Source organism: Mus musculus, chromosome 12, assembly GCF_000001635.26.
Source record: "Mus musculus strain C57BL/6J chromosome 12, GRCm38.p6 C57BL/6J".
Classification (NCBI taxonomy): Eukaryota; Metazoa; Chordata; class Mammalia; order Rodentia; family Muridae; genus Mus; species Mus musculus.
Window position 1 is genome coordinate 84967787 of NC_000078.6, and position 22416 is coordinate 84990202.

Genomic DNA, 22416 nt, shown 5'->3' on the forward strand with positions numbered 1-22416 from the left:
ATGCTACCTTCCATCCCTATCAAAGGATGGCATATAATAGCTGAGGCTTTAATCGTAGGCTTTAAGATCCCCAGATTATGACAAAATTACAATGCAGCAAAGCACTCTGCTAGCTATGTTCTCAACCCCACAGTTCTCATACTCTGCTAGCTATGTTCTCAACCCCCACAGTGTTCCTCCACTGATTCAGCTCCTTATCAAGTATTAACAATCAAGGATCAGAAAGTTCTCAGAACAGAAGCTGCAAATCGATTTAAAATAAAAGAAAAAAAAAAAAAAACAGATTTCAAGCTTGAGAGGAAAGGGCTTTTCTTTCAGTCCCTGAATTTAAAAGCAAGTTACAAATTACCTAGCTCGGCAATTTTCTCTTTGAGTGCTCTCAATCAAGTGCACAAGGATGCAGTCTGTCTGTCTCTGTCTCTCTTTTTCTCTCTCTGTCTCTGTTTCTTTCTCTCTCTCTTTTCTAATCAGTCTCCAGATGGTTTTTCTTTTTTTAATAATTGACCATGTTTATTAAAAAGGCTAAATACCGGTGGGCAGTGGTGGCACACGCCTTTAATCCCAGCACTTGGGAGGCAGAGGCAGGCGGATTTCTGAGTTCGAGGCCAGCCTGGTCTACAGAGTGAGTTCCAGGACAGCCAGGGCTACACAGAGAAACCCTGTCTCTAATCTCCCACCCCCAAAAAACGGCTAAATGCCTAATCACTAACATGTTTCTTTTTTTCCCCACATTTTTTATTAGATATTTTCTTCATTTACATTTCAAATGCTATCCCAAAGTTGCCTATTCCCTCCCCCCGCCCTGCTCCCCTACCCACTCAAGCCCACTTCTTGGCCCTGGCATTCCCTGTACTGGGGCATATAAAGTTTGCTAGACCAAGGGGCCTCTCTTCCCAATGACGGCTGACTAGGCCATCTTCTGCTACATATGCAGCTAGAGACACGAGCTCTGGGGGTACTGGTTAGTTCATATTGTTGTTCCACTTATAGGGTTGCAGACCCCTTCAGCTCTTGGGTACTTTCTCTAGCTCCTATATTGGGGGCCCTGTGTTCCATCCTATAGATGACGGTGAGCATCCACTTCTGTATATGTTTCATTTTTTAAAAATATGGGTGCTGTTAATTCTACCCATGAATGGTAGCCTGGCAGACACAACCTGTTGTGAAAAGATAAGGAACTCCCGGTGGGGGTAAAGCAGAAGTAAAGTCTCTGAAGACATGTCAATAATAAAATGATTTCAACACCAAAAATTCACAACCCACAGATGTGTGAACAACAGAGAGACCTGCACACATATGAGTCTCTCAAAGAGAACAACAGGAAGGACAGCAGTTTCACATTCAAACCGACACAAAATGACCCGTTATAGAGACCTGAAAGTTTAGTAAGAGTTCTGAGGTTCGCCAACACGGTCAAGTTTCAAAATAGTAAAAAAACACATGAACACTCAAGTGGTGTAACCTTTCGGGCTGGAAAAACTTGACAGGAAATGACTGAAAAGACTTTAATGGCAAGCATCTCTAGGGACGATGCTTATGACTATGAAAACACAGGTCGGTCCTAGTGGTGTCTGGGTAATATAGGTGCTGTGATGATGAGCTTAGCTTTATACACAAAGAAACAGAGGCACCAACTGATGGCCCAAAGCAATGCAAATAAAGCAACTCAAGAGAGGGAGTGAACTGCAGCCAGTCAAACGCCCGAGTCCCATAACCAATGCACTGCCTCGCACTGTTACACCTCGAACACCTCTGAACCCAGTAACACTAGGTCAGTGTCATGCAGTAAGAAAATCACAAGCGAACCAAACTGACCTCTGAGCGTCTAGGGCACAGCTTCAACATCGGTAAAACAAAGGTATCAAAAGAGTCAACTAAGATGAAGTTCACATAGCCTACAAGTCTCATAAACTGCACATCCACTTCCAGGAAAGCTGTCCCTGGCCTTCCACAGACTCTCAAGGGGTAAAAGAAACCTCTCTCCGGATGGCTAAGAACAACTAGAATACATCCTAAAAGCAAAGACAAACAAGCAAACGGAAAACAAAACCAAACACTGCCCAGTTTCGCTTTCTCATTCCCACATATTCTCCCTCTCCCATTAAGGACTGCACACCAGGCTTCACAACGAAGAGCACTGTTCCCCATCACATTCCAGGCTTGCTAAGTAGTTGCACATATAAGCTTCTGCACCTGTTTTTCTTGTGATCGTCTAAAAAAGGCCACTGCGACTGGGATAATTGGCTCAATGAGTAAAATACCTGCTGACCAAGCAAGAAGCCCTGAGTTTGGTTTGCCCAGGATCTGGTTAGAAAACAAGCCGGGGAGTAGTGGGCTTGTCCACTCCAGCACCGGAGGGCAGGGATGGGAGTATCTCTGGGGCTTTTTGGTCAGTCAATCTAGCAAAAACCGGAGGTGGAGGTGTTTCCAGGTTGGGTAAGACAGACTGTTTTCTAAAAAGTGGAAGATAAAGACAAGCAGCTTCCTCTGGCTTCTGCTCTGAATTTCTGCTCTGATGCACCTGCACGCTCGTGCTCGTACACACACACGGGAAGAGAGAGAGAGAGAGAGAGAGAGATGCAGACAGACAGAGACGGAGGGAGAACATTGGGGGGGGATGTCCTCCATCGCTATTACATTCCTCTCTTTCCGAAGAATCTTACGCCCAGCCTCACAAGTTCCAAGCCGGCGAGGAAAACCAATCAATAACCAGAGCCTCAAGGCTGAACTACAGAGCCAAGGCTGAAATGATGTGCCAGAGGAAAACCAGAATGTACTGTCAAACTATGGGACGCCCAGGATTCCCGACCCCTCTGCCCTCGTCCCCTCTTCTCTCGCTCGCCTTCAGCAATTCTGGTGCCTACGGTCGGCTGGGCTCTGCCTCCGGCTGCGGCGTGAAGAAAAACGTTACCCGAACGGGGGCTGCAACGTGGCCAAGTCCTAGTTCTGGGGTCCGAGGAAGCAGCGGCCTCATCCAGCACAAATCCTACCCTCCACCCGCCCCCCAAAAAAATCTCCAGTGTCGATCTCCGCCAGCGTTAGGAGCCGGCTCGGAGCTTTTACGTTTCCCAAAGTAGCTTCCGCCTCCGGGTTGGCCTTTGCCGGAAAGAGCGTGAGGATGACGTAAAGTGTCGCGCTGCGAGCGATTCCGGAAGAAACAGGAGTGCGGCGTGAACATGGTGAGCGGAGTGGGAGAACTTTGTCAGAGAGTTTTGGGGAGCAAACGGGAGCTCAGCCTTTGGCCAGATATAGACTCGGTGCTTCCTTGTTTGTTTGTTTGTTTGTTTGTTTGTTTAATTCCATTCTGGCCTTAGTTCGAAGGGAGTAGGGAGGGGGACTGAGTGCTGTTTGGGGAGGGGCAAGAAAAATAGAAGAGAACTTTAAAAGATGTTTTCAGCTCTTTTTAACTCGAAAACTTCTGTTTCAAGGGGAAGCAAAAGAAAACAAGGAAATATGCGACTATGAAGCGAATGCTCAGTCTGAGAGACGAGCGACTGTGAGTGGTCAGAACCAACTGGTTTCTTAAACTGATCAGAACTACAGAAGTCACGATGGGCTAAGTAGAAACATCTGATGTACTGGTTTCTTAAACTGCAGAAGTCACGATGGGCTAAGTAGAAACATTTGATGTTTTTTTGTTTTGCTTATAATGTCTTAGGTCTGTGTTGCATGGAATTATAGTCACACATTCGGTGGGGCAGGGCATGGTATCGTTGTGGGAAAGCCGGTGAGGAGGTCATACCATGGCTGTCTTCAGGTCCTGCCACCCAAGTTTAAAAAGGACGATGGGAAAAGTCCAAGATAGTCCCATTTTATAAGTTGTAAGAATTCAGAACCTTGCCGGGCGGTGGTGGCACACGCCTTTAATCCCAGCACTCGGGAGGCAGAGGCAGGCGGATTTTTGAGTTCGAAGCCTGGTCTACAGAGTGAGTTCCAGGACAGCCAGGACTATACAGAGAAACCCTGTTTCGAAAAAAAAACAAACAAACAAACAAAAAAAGAATTCAGAACCTTCGAACATGCTAGTATGATATTCCCATTATAAAGAACACTCAAGGGGCTGGTGAGATGGCTCAGTGGGTAAGAGCACCTGACTGCTCTTCCGAAGGTCCAGAGTTCAAATCCCAGCAACCACATGGTGGCTCACAACCATCCGTAACGAGATCTGACTCCCTCTTCTGGTGTGTCTGAAGACAGCTACAGTGTACTTACATATAATAAATAAATAAATCTTTTAAAAAAAAAAAATAAAAATAAATAAAGAACACTCAACCAGTTTCTCTGTATCGGTAAGGACTGGGTAAACAGTTAATTTAATGAAGACTGGGCTTCTTCGTGTTTAAGATTTTCGGAACAAGAGAGTGGTCATTAGAACCTTCAGAATTATTATTCTCAGCTTCTGATGTGGGTTTTTATTTTATCTAACAATGTCCCACTGATCACTTCCTTGTGTTGAGTCTTTATTTTATACGTGTGTTATGTTTCAGGCCTTTATAAATAACGTGGAGAAACTTTCCTCCTAAACTTGTGGTTTGAGTCCTTTTTGGTTTGATTTGGTTTGGTTTGTTGTTGTTGTTGTTGTTGTTGTTGTTGTTGTTGTTTGAGACAGGGTCTCACTAAGTAGCCTTGGCTACCCTGAAACTTGCTATGTAAACCAGACCTCGAATTTTTAGGGCTCTGTCTGCCTCTCTCTCCCTGGAGCTAGGAGGGCCACCATGCCTACCTTGGGATATTCAGAAGTCTTCAGCAGGTTAATAACAACCTCTTCACGGCCTCTTACACGTGGTTTGTTTTTGTTTTTTTTTAGCATATATTATACATAACAATAGATATCATTATGTTATTTTTCAAGTGGGTATATAATGTACTTTGAGTAAAATCAACCCCCATTTATACCAAGAAAAAAGTTAATAATTAGAATTTATTCATTAACAACATCTTGAGTTTATTAGCCTTACTGATTAATTTTTATATTTTCTGGCTACTTCCTGCTCTATTTACTTGTTCTCATAGTATATGTTGATGCTAACATCACAAAGTCCACAACTGGATTTCTTTGGTAGCAGAAAGAGAATGGAACTTGAGGTGATAGAGATTGAGCCCAGGGCTTCACGCGTGCTAGGCCAGCCCCAACAAACTGAAACTTCCAAATGAAATTTCAACTGCATCATGTTTCCCTTCTCTGGATTTGCTTTTTTTGCAGTAAAGAAAAGGATAGGTTGAAGCCTAAGAAGAAAGAGAAGAAAGATCCGAGCGCGCTGAAGGAAAGAGAAGTGTGAGTACTAAAAGCGTCAGCTTGCCTTTCCACTCAGACACTAGAAAGCAGTGGCCCTGTAAGATTCCAGGCTTCCCTGACTTCATTGCTTGTCGAGTGAAAGTGCTATCGGGGGGCACATTCTCATCTCCATGCTTTGAGGTTTTGAATCCCATTGAGCAATAAATTTTCCCTGAAGGCACTAGGACTAAACTTTTTTTCTCTTCAAAAAATCTTTTAAAACAAATAATTTCTGTTGTTTGCCACATTAAAATGTCATAAAAGAGAGACTATATTGCCACAAATCGGTGAGGTTATATATTCTGGATGAAGGTCATTCCTTTAAAATAAGTACCTTTAACGTCATGAAAAATCTGAGCACATTTTGCATAATTTTATCTTCCTGCTCTGGATTCGCAGAGGCTGTATTGTCACCGCAGTTCCTGGCTCAGGAACATCATGAGGTTTTAGATGAGTAGTGGGCTCTGCTATGGTCCTAATGCTAGACAGTCTGTTTACATTCCATCCATTTTAGGGTTCTGAGAATGGCAACGTGCTATAGCATTGATTTTAATCCTGATAACTAGATTCTTTCTGTGCCCGAAGACTAGTCTCCAGATCGAGGAAGAGCTACGTTTGGAATAGTTGTGTTTTTAAAGTTATATCAGAGCTTTCTAGTGAGCCTGAAAATAGCATGCTGTCAACTTTCCTTTTTAAAGTTTCTTTAATTATGTGTATGTGTGGCCACGATGTGTCTCTGTGGGCATGTGCACTTGAGTTTGGGTTTCTGGAGGCTGAGGGTGGAGCACCCCTGGGGCTGGAGTTACAGGCAGTAATGAACACTCAAGGTCGGTGGAGGAACTAAGAGCAGTAGTGCGTGCTTGTAACTGCTGAGCCATTTACTCAGCCCCTTTCCTGCCTACAGTGAAAAAGGGGAAAAAGATGTTTATCTATAGTGAACTTTCTCAGATACTTCAGTTTTCATTTTGTTAACATCAAAATTATCAATGTAGACTTCAGCCTTTGGTCTTATTTTCTTTCTCCTTTCAGCCCCCAGCATCCTTCCTGCTTGTTCTTCCAGTATAATACACAGCTGGGTCCACCTTACCACATCCTTGTCGATACCAACTTCATCAACTTTTCCATTAAGGCCAAACTGGACTTAGTGCAGTCAATGATGGACTGTCTGTATGCCAAGTGTGAGTATCATGCTTTTGTATTTCTGTGACATCTGTACAAAACAATCATACTCGTGCAAATCCATAAAGAGGGTGAGTGAAGACCCAGTAAGTTATCCAAGGGCCACTTAGTTTCCAGTGTACCTAGCAATGGCAGCGTTCACTCCGTCGAGATCTAATGCATGCTTGACTAGGAGTAATTAAATTCTCACAATTGGAAAGCAGTGCTTTCACTCTCATTAGAGACGTCAATTTTGAGCCTGGGTTTTAAAATTCTGAACAAATGAAAATCTGTTTTTGGTATGTACATTTCTATTAAGCAGGATATATCCTCAATTCCAGTCTACCCTAGGAAAGCTAAGTAAAGCCTATTTCCACTTACGGGAACACAGCTAGAAGTCAAACACTAGGCAGTTCTCACGCACGTTTATCCAGTTAGAGTTCATTTGTATTGCATAGGACCTGAGGTAGCTTATGCCCCAGTGTGTAGTGTTCCCATGTTTATTTGGGCATCCCCTTCTGTCGTAATCCTGAGTGGGAGAAAGAAAGCTAAGCCGTATCCAAGAGAATAGCTTCCTGATAGTGAGGCGTGTTATGTTTTTTGGGTAAGGGAAGTACCTCAGTGGTTCAATAGTGGAGCACTTCCTAGTGTGTGAGGAGCTCTGGGATTAGTCCCTACCACTGCAAAACACTGACCAAAAAAAAAAAAAAAAAAAAAAATTGCTTCATTTTATGATAGGTTCCTATTCATAAGTTGTTGCTCTGTTAAACAGACAAATGACATTCAGAGTGGAATAAATTACTATAATTAAAGGGAAATTTTGCATTTCTTTTTTCAAAAAGACACATCGGCATACATTGTTGTGGTTTGTCTTACTAAGCATCACAGATATGCTGCATTCTTTTCTGCAGATAGAAAGCTGTGGTAGCTGCTGTGAGTAGGTCTGTTGCCTTTTGGGTTTTGTTTTTTTTGTTGTTGTTGTTGGGTTTTTTTTGTAGACTTTATTATTTTATGTGTATGTGTGTTACCTGAGTGTGTGTGTTTTCCATGTGTCTGGGGTGTTGGATCCCCCTGCAACTGGAATTACAGATGGTTGTGAGCCACAGTGTGGTGCTGGGTCCTCTGCAAGAGCCACGAGCACGCTTAACCACCCTACGCTTTTCGGTAGCATGTGCCCATTTATGTCTTCATCATAGTTTCATAATTCTCACAGGATTTACAGGATGTAACAATTTTCCCCCCCAGGGGTGAGGGTTTGAAACAGGGTCTCACTATGTAGCTCTGGCTGTCTTAGAATTCTCTGTAGAGAATGGCCTCAAACTCAAAGAAATAGACCTGCCTCTGCCTCCCAAGTGCTGGGATTAAAGGCGTGCTCCACCACTACCTGGCTGTTCTTGTTTTTTTGAGACAGGGTTTTACTCTGTAAACTTGGATGTCCTGGAACTCACAATATAGACCAAGGCTGGTTTTGAACTCACAGTGATCTTCCTACCTGTTGTAGGATCAGTGTTTTTTTGTTGTTGTTGTTTTTGTTTTTTTATGTTTACTATTATAATTGTTTTGGGTCATTACAAACTAAGCCAATATAAAATAGCAAACATATCAAATGATGTGTAGCTTTTTTAAAATTTTGTTTTAGTTTTGAGCTTCCGTATGGGTGCTGGGAATCAAGCCAGAATCCTCTGAAAGAACAGTTGGTGCTTTTAACCTCTGAGCCACCTCTCCAGGCCCTATGTGTAACTTATTATTATTTTAAGATTTATTTAGTATACAGTTTCTGCATGTATGTATGCCTGCACACCAGAAGATGGCACCAGATTTCATCATACATGGTTATGAGCCACCATGAGGTTGCTGGGAATTGAACTCAGAACCTCTGGAAGGCTATTTTAAGCTCAGCCATCTCTCCAGCCCTATGTACAACTTCTTTTTTTACTTTTTTTTTTTTTTTTTTTTTTTTTTCCGAGACAGGGTTCCTCTGTGTAGCCCTGGCTGTCCTAGCACTCACTTTGTAGACCAGGCTGGCCTCGAACTCAGAAATCCGCCTGCCTCTGCCTCCCAAGTGCTGGGATTAAAGGCGTGAGCCACCATGCCCGGCTTCTATGTACAACTTCTTACTACTCCAGTATTCCAATGGCCCACTGTCTACCCATCTTTCTCCCTTTCCTTAGGCCTCCCTGCTTCCTGACACACAGCAAAACTCTTAGCCTCCAGTGGCCTATCGATGTTCAGGGGGAAGGAGTATCCAATGTGTTTCCCTGTAGGTCAGAAGATACACACGTCAGCTGAAGACCTATACATGCTTTTGCTTGGGAAGGTGTGTTAGGCTGAGAAGGAAGCCAGGAGTGATGTCATACACCTGTACTTCCAGCACTCAGGAAACAGGAAAGGGGGTTCAAGGTCAAAGAAAAATCTTGAAGATTAAAAATATCACTTCAGTGAACATGTGAATGATTAATTAAGCAAAATAGCATTGTTGTTGGTAAGGATAAGTTTTAGTGGTCTGGACAGGGATAACAATATCAAAGTTGCTAAATATTCCCTTAATACAGAGTTTAATAGAGAGCAAGATCCTAACTCCTGAGTTCTGTGAATGTGAAGAGAAGTGAGGAAGCTACAGGGAAAAAAAGAGAGATTGAAGAGTTTGGATTATGAGGTTTAAGGGAAGACACCGTCTCCATACTGTAGAGGAGGTGGAGCTGCGAGTGCTAACGTGGGCCTGTAGTAAGTTATCCAGGAGGCAACGCGAGACAGTAAGTCACGACGCTCTAGAGAGTTTTCAGTGTGCACAACACTTCCCTCTATGGGAAGAAGACACTGAGACCTTACTTCCTAGAGCAGAGAATCAATGTCTGGCTTCAAGGACAGGCAGACTCCTGACTCCTACTAGTGGTTGATAGGACTGGTGACTTTAAGCTAAAGCTAATCCTAAATTACATTTTATAAATCCAAACCAGGAATATAGCTCAGTGGTAGAGTGTTTGCCTCGCATATATGATGCCCCAAACCTAATACCCAGCACCACACACACCTGAAGTACAAAGCCAGAGAAGCCTAGGGCTAAAAGGTAAGACAGGAATGGGAAGTGGGACAGACAGCTCAGTGCATAACACTTGAATGGTGTGCACATGATCCCCGGCTGTTCTCCAGCACTGCCCACCACACACCAAAAAGGAACTAGGCCTCCTAAGAGTCATACTAAATCCTCTCTGTCCGTGCTTTGTAAATGAAATTTAAAAATAAACAGACAAACCCAGGTGACTGCACACCTGTTTTCAATATGGTTGATACACATTTTTCAAGTCTTAATATTGAGATGGGCTGTTCAGCAAAAATGGTTCTTTGAAAAATAAAAGTGCTGGGGGCGGGGAGGTGTGGCAGGTTATGGTGATGGAGAGGTGGCTCAGCAGTTAAAGAACACTTGTTAGTCTTGCAAAGGACCTGGCTTCAGTTCCCAGCACTCACATGGTGACTCACAACTGTCTGTAATTCCAGTTGCAGAGGATCTGATGTCCTTGTCTGACCGCCACAAGCACCAGGCATGCACATGATTGCACATATATGCAAGCAAAACATTCATCCACACTAAATAAATATTTTTAAGAGGAAATTTTTAAAAAGTACACTGGGCTAAGGAGATGATTCATCTGGTAAAGGCACTTTGCAGCAAGCCTCCTGAGTCGGAGCCCAGGAGCCCAGGTTTTGGAGGAGAGAACAGACTCCTACAAGTCGCTTCTAACCTTCACTCATGCGCGTATATAGCGCAGGGTCCCAACTCCCCCAATAAATACGTGCACATAATTTAAATGTACACCGATGCTTTTGAAAGACAAGCAGAGAAAAACTGAAAATAAATCTGAGAATAGAGTGGAGATACTAGGTCAGTGAATTTAGGTAGTTGTGGAACCAGAAGGTAATGTGTGCTTGAAGAAGGCTAACTTCATAGCCATCTGACAGTGAAAGCGTGAGGCCTGTATCAGAATAGGACATTGGCTCCAAGAAGAAACCCCAGTTCCTTTAGTCATTCACCTTGATGTTTCAAGAGCTGCTCAAAGCACTGTTTTGTTTCTGGTCACGTCTCTAGAGATCATATTTTAGGTGCCTGTTCTTGGTTTTTGCATTTAATAATCTACCTTGAGCACTTTGCCTTATCTATATAGAGTGGCCTCGTCTTTGTGCGTTTCATAGTATTCAGTAGTTTAACCATATAATTTTATTTGTCTTTTGGGGAGGCTGTTGTCACTGTTTTGAGACAGGATCTGATGTAGTCCATACTGCTCTAGAATTTATTGTGTAGCTAAGGATGACCTTGAAGTACTGAACCTTCAGCCTTACCTCCTAAATGCTCAGATTACAGTTATGCATCACTCCCACCTTCCATCAACCCCACATGCTGAGGATTGAACCTAGGACCTCCTGAATACTAAGCAAGCACTGTACTGCTGAGCTATGTCCCCAGCCCATGTTTACTTTTTGTTTTGAGACAGGGTCACACCAAATTGCCCAAGATGGCCTTGAGCTATTTCTGGCCCATGCTGGTCTTAGACTTTCAGTCCTCCTGTATCAGCATCTGGAGTAGCTAGGCTTACAAGCCTTTGCCACTCTACCCAATTCTCTTAGGTTTTTTGTTTTTTGGGTTTTGGGTTTTTGGGGGTTTTTTTTGTTTGTTTGTTTGTTTGTTTTTTGGTTTTTTGACAGGGTTTCTCTGTATAGCCCTGGCTGTCCTGGAACTCACTTTGTAGACCAGGCTGGCCTCGAACTCAGAAATCCCCCTGCCTCTGCCTCCCAAGTGCTGGGTTTAAAGGTGTGGGCCGCCACCACCCGGCTTGTTTGTTTTTTTTAATTATTATTTTTACCTGCATCGGTGGCTTTCCTACCTCCATGTCTGTGTGAGGGAGTCAGATGCCCTGGAACTAGAGTTACAGAGTTCTAAGCTGCCATGTGAGTACAGAGAATTGAACCCAGGTCCTCTGGAAGAGCAGCCAGTGCTTTTAACTACTGAGTCATCCCTCCAGCCCCATTTCTTTTAGTTCTTACTGGTGATTTCAGTGGACTTAATCTGCTGACATTGCAGAAGTCTACAGGAGTCTTACAGACTAAACTAAATATAATTCAGAGATATCTTTACAATCTCTGTTCCTAATTTCTGGGCTGTGTTTTGTTTGTTCCTTGCAGGTATCCCTTGTATAACTGATTGTGTAATGGCTGAAATTGAGAAATTGGGACAGAAGTTTCGTGTGGCACTAAGGTAAGAAGGACTTAGTCTAGATTGCAGACTGCAGATATTTGTAGAATACCTCATCTCTTTGCTAATGAAAGATTTCCTGGCAAGTTAGTTTAAATTTAAAATAAATAAATAAAAGACTGGAGAGTTGGCCAAGCAGCTAAGAACATTTACTGCTTTCCCAGAGGACCTGAGCTCAGCTCCTCCTAGCCATATTGGGCAATTCACAACCGCCTTTACTCCACATTCACTGTTTGCTCTCCCACCAGAATGACAGCTGAAAGGAGCAGGGAACTAGAGAATGTCAGGAAGACCTGTCTCCAACTTCTCAGTACCTTAACACCCACACTCATTCACTGACCTGCATTAGTGGGGCTTAGCAAGGTCCTCTTATGGTCATACATCCAGTCTCTTTTCATAATCAGACAGACACAGAAAAATGTATTTAGCTTTTGTATTGCTGATTGGCTATGCCATAGTGACCGCCCTTATGCCTGTCTTGCAATGTACTTATGTAAGACAATTTCCTAAAAATGTTAAGATGGATTTGATTTTCATTGCTGGCTTTTCTCTCTTTTCCTTTTTTTTTTTTTTTTTTTTTTTTTTTTTTTTTTGGTTTTTTTGAGACAGGGTTGCTCTGTGTAGCCCTGGCTGTCCTGGAACTCACTCTGTAGACCAGGCTGGCTTCGAACTCAGAAATCCGCCTGCCACTGCCTCCCAAGTGCTGGGATTAAAGGCGTGCGCCACCACCGCCCGGCTTAATTGCCGGCTATTGTTAACTGTAGGTTTGAGCAACTTAATATCTGAACCTCCTTCCCCTTTTGTAAAATGGGAATTACAAAAAATTGAGAGTGTGGTGCTTAGTAAATGAGCCCCAGTGCTATCCGCCCATGAGTTTGATGCCCTTCCTTATGAAAATGAAAGTATGAAAAATGGTCTTCCAGGGCAAGAACATGCCTCATAATCCCATAGATCACCTCACCACTTACCTTCGCTTTGCTGGTTGGACAGAGAACAGTTTCAGATTGCTTGAATGCTTTCTTTAATCCACTTTTATCATGAGTCCTGCAGAATCGCTAAGGATCCACGGTTTGACCGATTGCCGTGCACACACAAAGGAACCTACGCTGACGACTGCTTGGTACAGAGAGTAACTCAGGTATCCTCATCTCTTTTGAAATGTTTACTCTGCAGAGGTGGGGTTTCAGTGGCTAAGAGCACTAGCTGTTCTTGCTGAGGACCCAGATTCAGATGCCAACACTCACATAGGTGATTCACAACCTCCTGCTCCTGTAATTCCACTTCTCATGCCTCTTTTGACCTCTGCAGACACTGCACCCACTTGGTGCACACATACACTGAGCGTCCACAAACACTAGAGATATAATTGCATATATGTTTTTATCTAGTGATACAGTATATACATATTATATAGTATATAAAACAGTTGTTCATAAGTAGCATAGACACCATTTACTTGAAAAAATAGATTTAAAAGATTGTGCTCTAACAATAGTAGGAAGAGCATGTGTTTGGGATAGAAGTGTGAATTCAGAGCTCAGTTCCTTGCCCATTGATAGGCAAAAGTAAACCAATCTTTCTGAGTTCAAAGCCAGCCTCCACTACATAGTGAGTTTCAGGCAAGCCAGGGCTACACAGTGAGATCCTGTCTTGAACAAAACAAAAACAATCCCAACATCTGCGGTAACTTAGTATATGATTTGGGATAGTGACTAGGTCTTTATTCCACAAATCCCCTGTAACGTGTTTAAATGTATTCGTGTAGCTGTAATAATATGTCACATCCTATCCCCTCCTCCCCAGTGGATCTTAAATAAGGTTCCATTTCCACCACATGCAGGAATGGTCTTCCTCCATCCTAACTCAGAAATGTTTTCTTCGTTTGGTCTTACTCTCTCCCAGGGTGCTATCACATATGTGCCCTGGGTTGATTCCTTTTTTAATTCTTCCACTCTGAACTGCTCACAAAACAACATAAGATTCTTGCATAAGAACCGTCCTCAAGTTGGAGTTGTAGCCCAGTGGTAGAGTGCTGCCTAGTGTGCACCAGGCCTTGGCTTTAATTCTCAGCCACAGTACTGGAGAGAGAGGTGGAGAGGGGAGAAAAGAAGAAGGGAGGGAGAGAAAAGAGCCTGACCCTTACAAAAAAGAAAAAAGAATGGAGAGAGGAAGAGCATGGCCCTCGCTAAGGATGGCATCATTGAATGAGCTCTCTGCCCTTTAGCAACTTGATTCATCTATGGGGCCACATCATAGCTGCCGCCACAGTAGTGAGTGTTCTATAAAACTCAATGGAGATTTGTACATGAAGTGAACTATAGCAAAATAGCTTCCAGCTAATAGTTAAGGTTAAACTAAACTCAGGTTTTGAATCATAGCGATCCTTTTCCTGGTGAGGGGCTGCCTACTTATGTCACTAAAGAACTTCAGGGTACACGTAAGCCCCAGAGCAGAGGAAGGAAGATCTGTGCCCTCCAATCTAGGCATTTTCCCAAAACTAAGGAATTGCCTGCCTTAACTGTAGCAGTGCCTCCCATGTGGGACAGAAAATAGTTTAAAGCTTATAAATACTTCTGACTTTCTTTCATAAAACCACACTGAGGCCAGGTAGCTTATATGTTTTATTCTATAAATATCTTGTAGATCTCTGAAACTTACTGTGAAAATGAGAGACCATTCAGTGGTTGTGTGTGCATATAATGACCGTTCAGTGGTTGTGTGTACGTATACTGTCTGAGTCGGTTGTAAGCATCAGTGGGCTTCTCTTTCAGCACAAGTGTTACATTGTGGCCACAGTTGACCGTGACCTCAAACGAAGAATCCGGAAGATCCCTGGCGTCCCTATCATGTACTTATCTAACCACAGGTAAGAAGTTGCTATTGGAAAGTGATTAGAAGCACGTGGTTGGTCATCAGCTATAGTGAGAGCAGGTTATAAGGTTATAGAGGATTACAAAGGAATTACACTATCATGTTTACATAAGTTGAAGAAATGAGATAAAATAGCAAGAATAGGGAGAAGACAAAGACAGGATTTGGATTGAAACAAAAATCAAATTGTTACATTAAGATGATTAGAAATGTAAGCATTGCTTTATACAAAGCATCATTTTAAGGCAATCTCATACTTTTGAGTAGAAATATCCTTTTTAAAGATTTGAGGGGGCGGGGAGGAGCTTGACTCTCAGCGTGGAATAAAACCGAGCATAGAGGAACACCTGTATCCCCAACACTGAGGAAACAGTGACCAGAAATTCAGGATCATTCTTGCTACTCCATGCATTTGAGGCCAGTTGAGGTGGAGAGGGGCCGGGAAGGATGCTCTTCATTAACACCTTGCCTGGGAAACTAACGGCTTGTCTTAATAAACAGACTGCTCTTCATCCTTCCTGGATGGTCTGGTGTCTACCCTATAAGAGCTTGTGTGCCCAGCTTTTCCATTTGGGAAGAGCACAGTATATTGATAAAAACACAGGCTGACTCAGGTTCTCCTGGATGACAGGTCCTAGTTGCCTCTTGCTAATGCTGTGGCTCTGAAGAACGAAAGCAATATCAAGATTTTGGTATAGGTCACTCACTGTTGGGTCTCTCTGAAAAGGTTTCCTTGACTTTAAAGACGACTTAAGAGTAAATGGTGGAGTGGCTCAGAATGGCTTTGTACCATACCTCCTCTCATAACGGTGTCTGCTTTCCTTCCTGGTCAGATACAACATCGAGCGGATGCCAGATGATTATGGAGCCCCTCGCTTCTAATTCTCACTCCACAGATTCTGCCTGCCATTCTTGGACCATCTCTCTCTTGTCAGTTAATTAAACACATTTTCTGATTTTTAAAAATGCTATGTTGTCTCAATTCTTAAAATAGCTGCATCTTTTTTTATTTTATTTTATTTTATTTTATTTTATTTTATTTTATTTTATTTTGGTTTTGGTTTTTCAAGACAGGGTTTCTCTGAGTAGCCCTGAATGTCATAGAACTCACTTTGTAGACCAGGCTGGTCTTAAACTCAGAAATCCCCCTGCCTCTGCCTCCCAAGTGCTAGGATTAAAGGCGTGTGCCATCACTGCCCAGCATCTTTTTTTTTAAATTATATTTTTAATGTGTATATGTATGTCTGCATGTGGGTATGGCATATTAGTGGAGGCACCTGTTAGGACCCTAGGCCTTGGATCCCCTTGGAGCTGAAGTCACAGGCCGTAAGGATGCTGAGAACAGCCACAGAGTCCATCTGCATCTTCTTATGAGCTAGATGCTCCAGTGCTTGTTCACGTAATTTGACTGACTTAGCAAACTTTTAAATATAGCAAAACAACAGTGTTAGAGTAAAATATCAGGGGCAAGTTGAGGACAAGGGGTTTTTGTTGTTTTATTTTTTAAAGAAACTTAGTATGATAGCACATACCTTTAATCTTAGCACTGGGAAGGCAAATGCAGGCAGATCTCTGGGCTCAATAGGCCAGCCTGGTCTATACAGTGCGGTCTGGGATAGCTAGGACTTCATAGCCAGGCCCTATCTCAAAAAAAAAAAAAAAAAAAAAAAGTAGTTTTTTGTTATTGTTTTTACTTCATTCTGTTAAGAGGGGAAGAAAAGATGTTTGTAGTAATTTCAGGGTTTTGTTGTTACTTGGTTTGCTTTTGATTTTTTAAATACTGTCTCATATTTTCCAGACAGGCCTCCTACACCCTGTATACCTGAATATTATCCTTGAATCTGGATCCTCTTACCTCTGCCTCCTTAATGTTGGGATTATAGGCATGCACCACCACACCCAGGCTTGTGTGGTGCTGAGGATCAAATCCAGTGCTTCTTGCATTCTTGGCGAGCACTCTTACACCTGAGCTACACCTCCAGCTCCTGTCTGGGTAAATCCTAAAAGTCAGTGAGGCAAAGCAGATGAAACTCGGGGCAGATGGAGCAGAGGTGCAGACGTGGACAGTACAGTGGACTGACATACACGTGGTTGGGCTGCTCAGATAACTGCCAGAGCGTTTTTATGACTAGATATGGGGAAATGGGAAGATGAAACACACATGTGTCCACCCACCCCAGATAGGGAGCCCACAACAGACCAAAGTGTGGATAAAACCAAAGTCCAACTTGGTGAAACTAGGAGTTTTGTTGGGAGTTAGAAGAATATGTATGGGTGATAAACGGGACAGTGGTAGCACACACCTTTAATCCCAGAACTCAGGAGGCAAAGGCAGGTGGATCTCTGAGTTCAAAGCCAGCCTGGCTTACTGAGTGAGCTCCAGGACATACAGAGAAACCCTGCTTTCAAAACCAAAACAAGAAGACTATGGGTGAGAAGTTACAGGAGCAGACATGACTCAAAGACAGCTGCATCACCACAGCCCACCCCAGCATGGGTGACAGCTCACAAAAGCTGGGAACCTGGAGCACACTACAGCCTGCAGGCGGCTCAGCAGGTTGGAGAGGATCCTAGGTGCTTCAGTTGGTCTGAGCTCTTCTAAGTAGTTCAGCTGGTTTCTACTTTTGTTGCTTTCAGGACATGGTCTCTCTGTGTAGCCCTGGCTGTGATGGAACTCACTCTGTAGACAAGGTTGGCCTCAAATTCAGAGATCTGCCTACCTCTGCTAAAGGCATGTGCCACCATGACTGATTACACACATACGTGTGTGTGTGTGTGTGTGTGTGTGTGTGAAGTTATGATTTTTGAAAATTGTATAAGCTAGAAACTTTGAGTGGCTTACTATATTCTAATTCCCAGAGACCTAGAGAATGTAGGGAATAAAATTCCATAGTATCTATAGCAGTCTTTAAATTTATCACGAAAGAATGAGAAGAGTGTGAAAGGGCCTGTATAAACAGTGGTGCTGGAATGACAGCTCAGTAGATAAAAAAAGCACTTGCCACTAAAACTGAAGGCCTGAGTTCCATCCCCAGAACCACTGTAAAGTTATCCTCTGACCTTGATACTTGCACAGTAACGCATATACATTCCCTCCCTCTTGAACACACATAATAATAATGATGATGATGATGATGATCAACATTTAAAGCCCGAGAACCAGCAAAATGGCTCAGCCGGTGAGAGCACCTGCCACCAAGCCTGATTCTCTTCAGTCCCCAGCACCCACGTAACAGAAGGAGGGAACAAATCCTGAAAGTCTCCCTCTGATCTCCACGTGCACCATGCCATATGTGTAAGCACACATATGCGTATACACCAAATGAATAAAATGTATGGGACAAAATTAAACAATGCTATTCCCCTGGTAGGGGCTGGAAATACCTGAGGTTGAGAGAAGCTCTGATGGAGGGAGGCCTGCACAGCTAGAACTGACAGGGCAAACAGGGAAAGGGAAAACCATAGGGGACCTTTCCTACTTCCCTGTTCTGCTTCACTGAGTCCCCCGTCATATTTTTTTTTCTCTCCTGCTTTGTTTTGTATTGTTTTGTATAGCACAGCACACAAGTGAGGAGGCCTAAAGCATAAATGTAAGCTCCATAAATTCCAAACCTGCAAACAAAGCAAACAGCTGTGAAATTACCACTTGGTACAAAAAACCCAGAACATGCCAGTATGGAAACCTGACTAGTCTCCGTCCTTCTCTGGAAGGGCAGCGTGAAGCAGTACATGTACTTCTAACAGCTTCTCAGGCAGGCAGTACTGGCTCATGCCTTTAATCCCAGCACTCAAGAGGCAGATACAGGAGGATCTGAGTGTGCCTGGTCTACAAATTGAGTCCTAGGACAGGCAGGGCTACACAGAGAAACCTTGACTCGAAAAACCTAATTAATTAATTCTGTTTTGAGACAAGGTCAAATTTGTCATCCAACTTGCTGTGTGTCCAAAGATGGACTGGACTCCTGATCCTTTCACCGTGCCTTCTACACACTGGGATTGTTGGCATGCTCCACTCCAACCAGTTTTGTAGGGTGCTGGGGATCAGATAGCTTCATTCATGCTAGGCAAGCACTTTTAACTAAGCATATCATAGTTTTTAAAAGTTTTTTTTATTGTTTGTTTGGTTTGGTTTGGTTTTTGGTTTTTGGTTTTTTCGAGACAGGGTTTCTCTGTATAGCCCTGGCTGTCCTGGAACTCACTTTGCAGAGCAGGCTGGCCTCGAACTCAAAAATCTGCCTGCTTCTGACTCCCAAGTATTAAAGTGGTATTAAAGGCATGCGCCACCACTATCCAGCGTTTTGTTTGTTTGTTTATTTATTGTTTTTTGAAAATAGGGTCTCGGGCTGGCGAGATGGCTCAGTGGCTAAGAGCGCCGACTGCTCTTCTGAAGGTCCAGAGTTCAAATCCCAGCAACCACATGGTGGCTCACAACCATCTGTAACGAAATCTGATACCCTCTTCTGGAGTGTCTGAAGACAGCTACAGTGTACTTACATATAATAAATAAATAAATAAATCTTAAAAACAAACAAACAAACAGGGTCTCTATATAGTCCTGGCTATCCTGGAGCTCACTGTGTAGATGAGACTCACAGAGAGCTCCACCTGCCTCTGCCTCCCAAGTGCTAGGATATGTGCCACCATACACGACAATTTTACTGTATTTAACATTAGTATAATAAACATCCATTAAAACTGAAGTGGCGGGCTGGTGAGATGGCTCAGTGGGTAAGGGCACCCGACTGCTCTTCCGAAGGTCTGAAGTTCAAATCCCAGCAACCACATGGTGGCTCACAACCACCCGTAATGAGATCTGGTGCCCTCTTCTGGTGTATCTGAAGACAACTACAGTGTACTTACATATAGTAAATAAATAAATCTTTAAAAAAAAAAAAAACTGAAGTGGCTGTACACTTCTGTGGGAGAACATTTATTAAATAATACTATGTTATGTTCCTCATTACTATGACTAAATAACTGACAAGAAGCACCTTAAAGAAAGAAAGATTTGTTTTAGCTTACAGTTTGGGGTAGTTGGCGGAAGATGATAGAAAAGACCACTGGGAAAATTACCAAAAAAATACAACTTTTAAGCCACAACTTTCCATCCTTTGTCCCCATAGGCTCATGGCCATCTCATAATGCGAGATGTACTCAGCCCAACGTCAAAAGTCCCCATAGTCTATAACAGTTTCGATATTGTTTTAATAGTTCATATCCTATCAGAGACTAAAGGCAATCTCTTAAATGGACCTCTTTTTTTGTTGTTTTTTTGTTTTTGTTTTTGTTTTGTTTTGTTTTTGTTTTTGTTTTCTGAGACAGGGTTTCTCTGTATAGCCCTGGCTGTCCTGGAGCTCACTTTGTAGACCAGTAGCCTCGAACTCAGAAATCTGCCTGCCTCTGCCTCCCAAGTGCTGGGATTAAAGGCATGTGCCACCATGCCCGGCCTTACACGGACTTCTTAAATGATGTTTTGATAACATCAAAAACAACTTCCACAGTTCCAATATATAATGGCAAAGAATGAACATTCCATCTCATGAGGGAAGGACAGAGGCATTACAAGGAAAGATTGGACCCACACAAGACCAAAACCCAGGAGGGAAACACACCAAAACCTGCAGCCCCATGTTTAAATTCTGAGCTTTGTGGTGGAATCTTCTGGGTCCTGGTGTCCTTGAGTCCTCCTTCCCAGCTCTGTCCCCACTGTATCCATACATGGGCTAGCTCCACTCTTTAAATGCAACCTTCCTCAATGGATCCCTGCAGTCCTGGCATAGCCATTATCCTGTTTTCTGTTGGCTGTGCTTTGTCACCCTGACACAAGCTAGTGTCATTGGGAAAGTGGGAACCTCAACTGAAAAAAAAAATTGTCCCCAGCAGATTGGTTTGTGGGAAAGCCTGTGGGGCATCTTCTTGATGATTGATTGATGTAAGAGGGCCCAGTTCATTGGGGGCAGTGCCACCCTGGTATAAAGAAAGTGTGGCTTTCTGGGACAGGCACAGGCAGCAAACCTGTAGGCAGAACTCCTCGGTGACTCCTACTTCAGTTCCTGCCTCCAGACTTCTCCCCTGCTTGAGTCCTTCAGGGATGGTTGATTCTGGAGGTGTAAGCTGAAGGAACCCCTTTTGTCATGACCTTTTACCTCAGCAGTGGAACCCCTAGTGAAGATAGGTCAGCACTGCTTCACCTTGGCAGCTTCACACATTGGCCTCTGACTTCCTCCTGGCAGGGACACAGACCCTCCTACACACTGCTTGACCTCTGGCTTTCTCAAACTGTGATACAAAACTGTAACTTCTTCAATTCTGTATCTCTCATGGCTGAAAATCTACTAAGTAGACAACACTGCCAAGTTCTGCTGGCAGGTCATGACAGAGCCTCTCCTCTTGGACAGGGCATTAGCTTCTGAGTGCTTGTCCCTGGGAAAACATTTCCCAAGGCAGTTTTCCCCATAGGACTAGTGGACCCCCCTCAATGGTATTCTCAGTGTAGGATCTTTCCTTTTAAATGAATTTTCACTTGCATAAAATGTAGCTTCTTATCAGAGTCTTGTGGAGTCTTGTGCTCAGGACAGTTTTCAAATTGTTCCAGGTCAATGAATCAGTTTTCTCTTTAATGGTGCTCACCTGTTTAACAATTACCTATGCTTTCAAACCTCCCTGTCTTGAAGTCTGAACTTAATTTTTTCCATGCCAAGCTGCATCCTATCTTTCAGGTGTGGTATGCAGTAGCTATGCTGCGGCCTGGATGCTATCTCCACTAAGCAAATGGGTCCATTGCCTGTGCCTGCATCCTCAATCAAGCTGTCAGGACACATGCAGAACACAACCAGGTCGGTGGGTGCTGGCGGCCCACACCTTTAATCTCAGCACTCTGAGGCAGAGGCAGGTGGACCTCTGAGTTTGAGTCTAGCTCAGTCTATAGAGCAAGATCCAGGACAGCCAGGGCTACACAGGGAAATACTGTTTAGAAAAACAAAACAAGGGGCTGGAGAGATAGCTCAGTGGTTAAGAGCACCAACTGCTCTTCTGAAGGTCCTGAGTTCAAATCTCAGCAACCACATGGTGGCTCACAACCATCTATAATGAGATCTGCTACCCTCTTTTGGAGTGTACTTATAAGCTACAGTGTACTTATAAGCTACAGTGTACTTATAATAAATAAATCTTAAAAAAAAGAAAAGAAAAAGAAGACAAATCCAACAACATTAAAAAGCCAGACTGTCCAACTGTCACAAGAATAGGCTCATGCGTGGCTCCTAACAGTTTTGTTCCTCTTTGAAACCTCGTGAGCCTGGCCTTCACTGTGTTTTTCTTGGCATTCTGGTCCTCCACAGTCCCAGCAAAACAGTCCATTAAGCTCTGCTTACAGCTTTCAAGAGCTTTTCTAAGCTAAAGTTTTAAATTATTCTACAACCCTCTTACAAACCAGTTCCAAAACATGATTGGGAGTATCACTGCCAATTTTCTGAATTAGTTACATGCCTAGTTGCTGTGACTAGACGTACGTTAAGGGAAGAAAATGTTGTTTCAACTAAGAGTTCATTACTGTGGCGAAGGCATGACAGTAGGCAGCTGAGGAGGCTGGTCACCAGCAAGGGATGCAGTGTGGTGGCTCTGGGTGCTCAGCTCAGTTTCTCCTTGTACCCAGTCCAAGATCTCTGCCCAGAGAATGGTATAGCCCTCCTGCAGGGCAGATCCTTCACACCTCAATTCACCTGATTTGGAAACTCTCACACAACTAATCCCAAATTGACATGTGTACTCTAGCTACAGGATGCTTTTAAACTGAACTACTTATGTAACTAACTTACCCCGAGGAGAAGCAAATATTTAGCGGGGCATGGTGGCACATATCTACAAT

General features: G+C 43.3%; 2 protein-coding genes across 8 annotated transcripts in view; one reads left to right on the forward strand and one right to left on the reverse strand.

Annotated features, from left to right (window-relative positions):
• Arel1 (apoptosis resistant E3 ubiquitin protein ligase 1) overlaps positions 1–3092 on the reverse strand; it is a 52739-nt gene extending 49647 nt beyond the window's left edge. For 2 of the 7 annotated variants that reach the window (NR_157097.1, NM_178065.5), the window contains exon 1: positions 2843–3063. The gene's annotated coding sequence lies outside the window, so the exon portion shown is untranslated. Of the gene's footprint in view, positions 1–2842 lie in introns of all 7 variants that reach the window. The other 5 variants (XR_872717.3, NM_001364189.1, XM_006516191.4 and 2 more) reach the window with 5 other exon arrangements.
• A 51-nt stretch (positions 3093–3143) lies between these two features.
• On the forward strand, positions 3144–15517 carry Fcf1 (FCF1 rRNA processing protein). The gene is made up of 8 exons (NM_028632.2): positions 3144–3179; positions 3429–3496; positions 5204–5275; positions 6305–6453; positions 11609–11681; positions 12729–12816; positions 14450–14544; positions 15383–15517. The coding sequence occupies exons 1-8, from the start codon at positions 3177–3179 to the stop codon at positions 15429–15431; spliced, it is 597 nt and encodes a 198-aa protein (NP_082908.2). The 5' UTR covers positions 3144–3176; the 3' UTR covers positions 15432–15517.
• The last annotated feature ends 6899 nt before the right edge of the window (positions 15518–22416 follow it).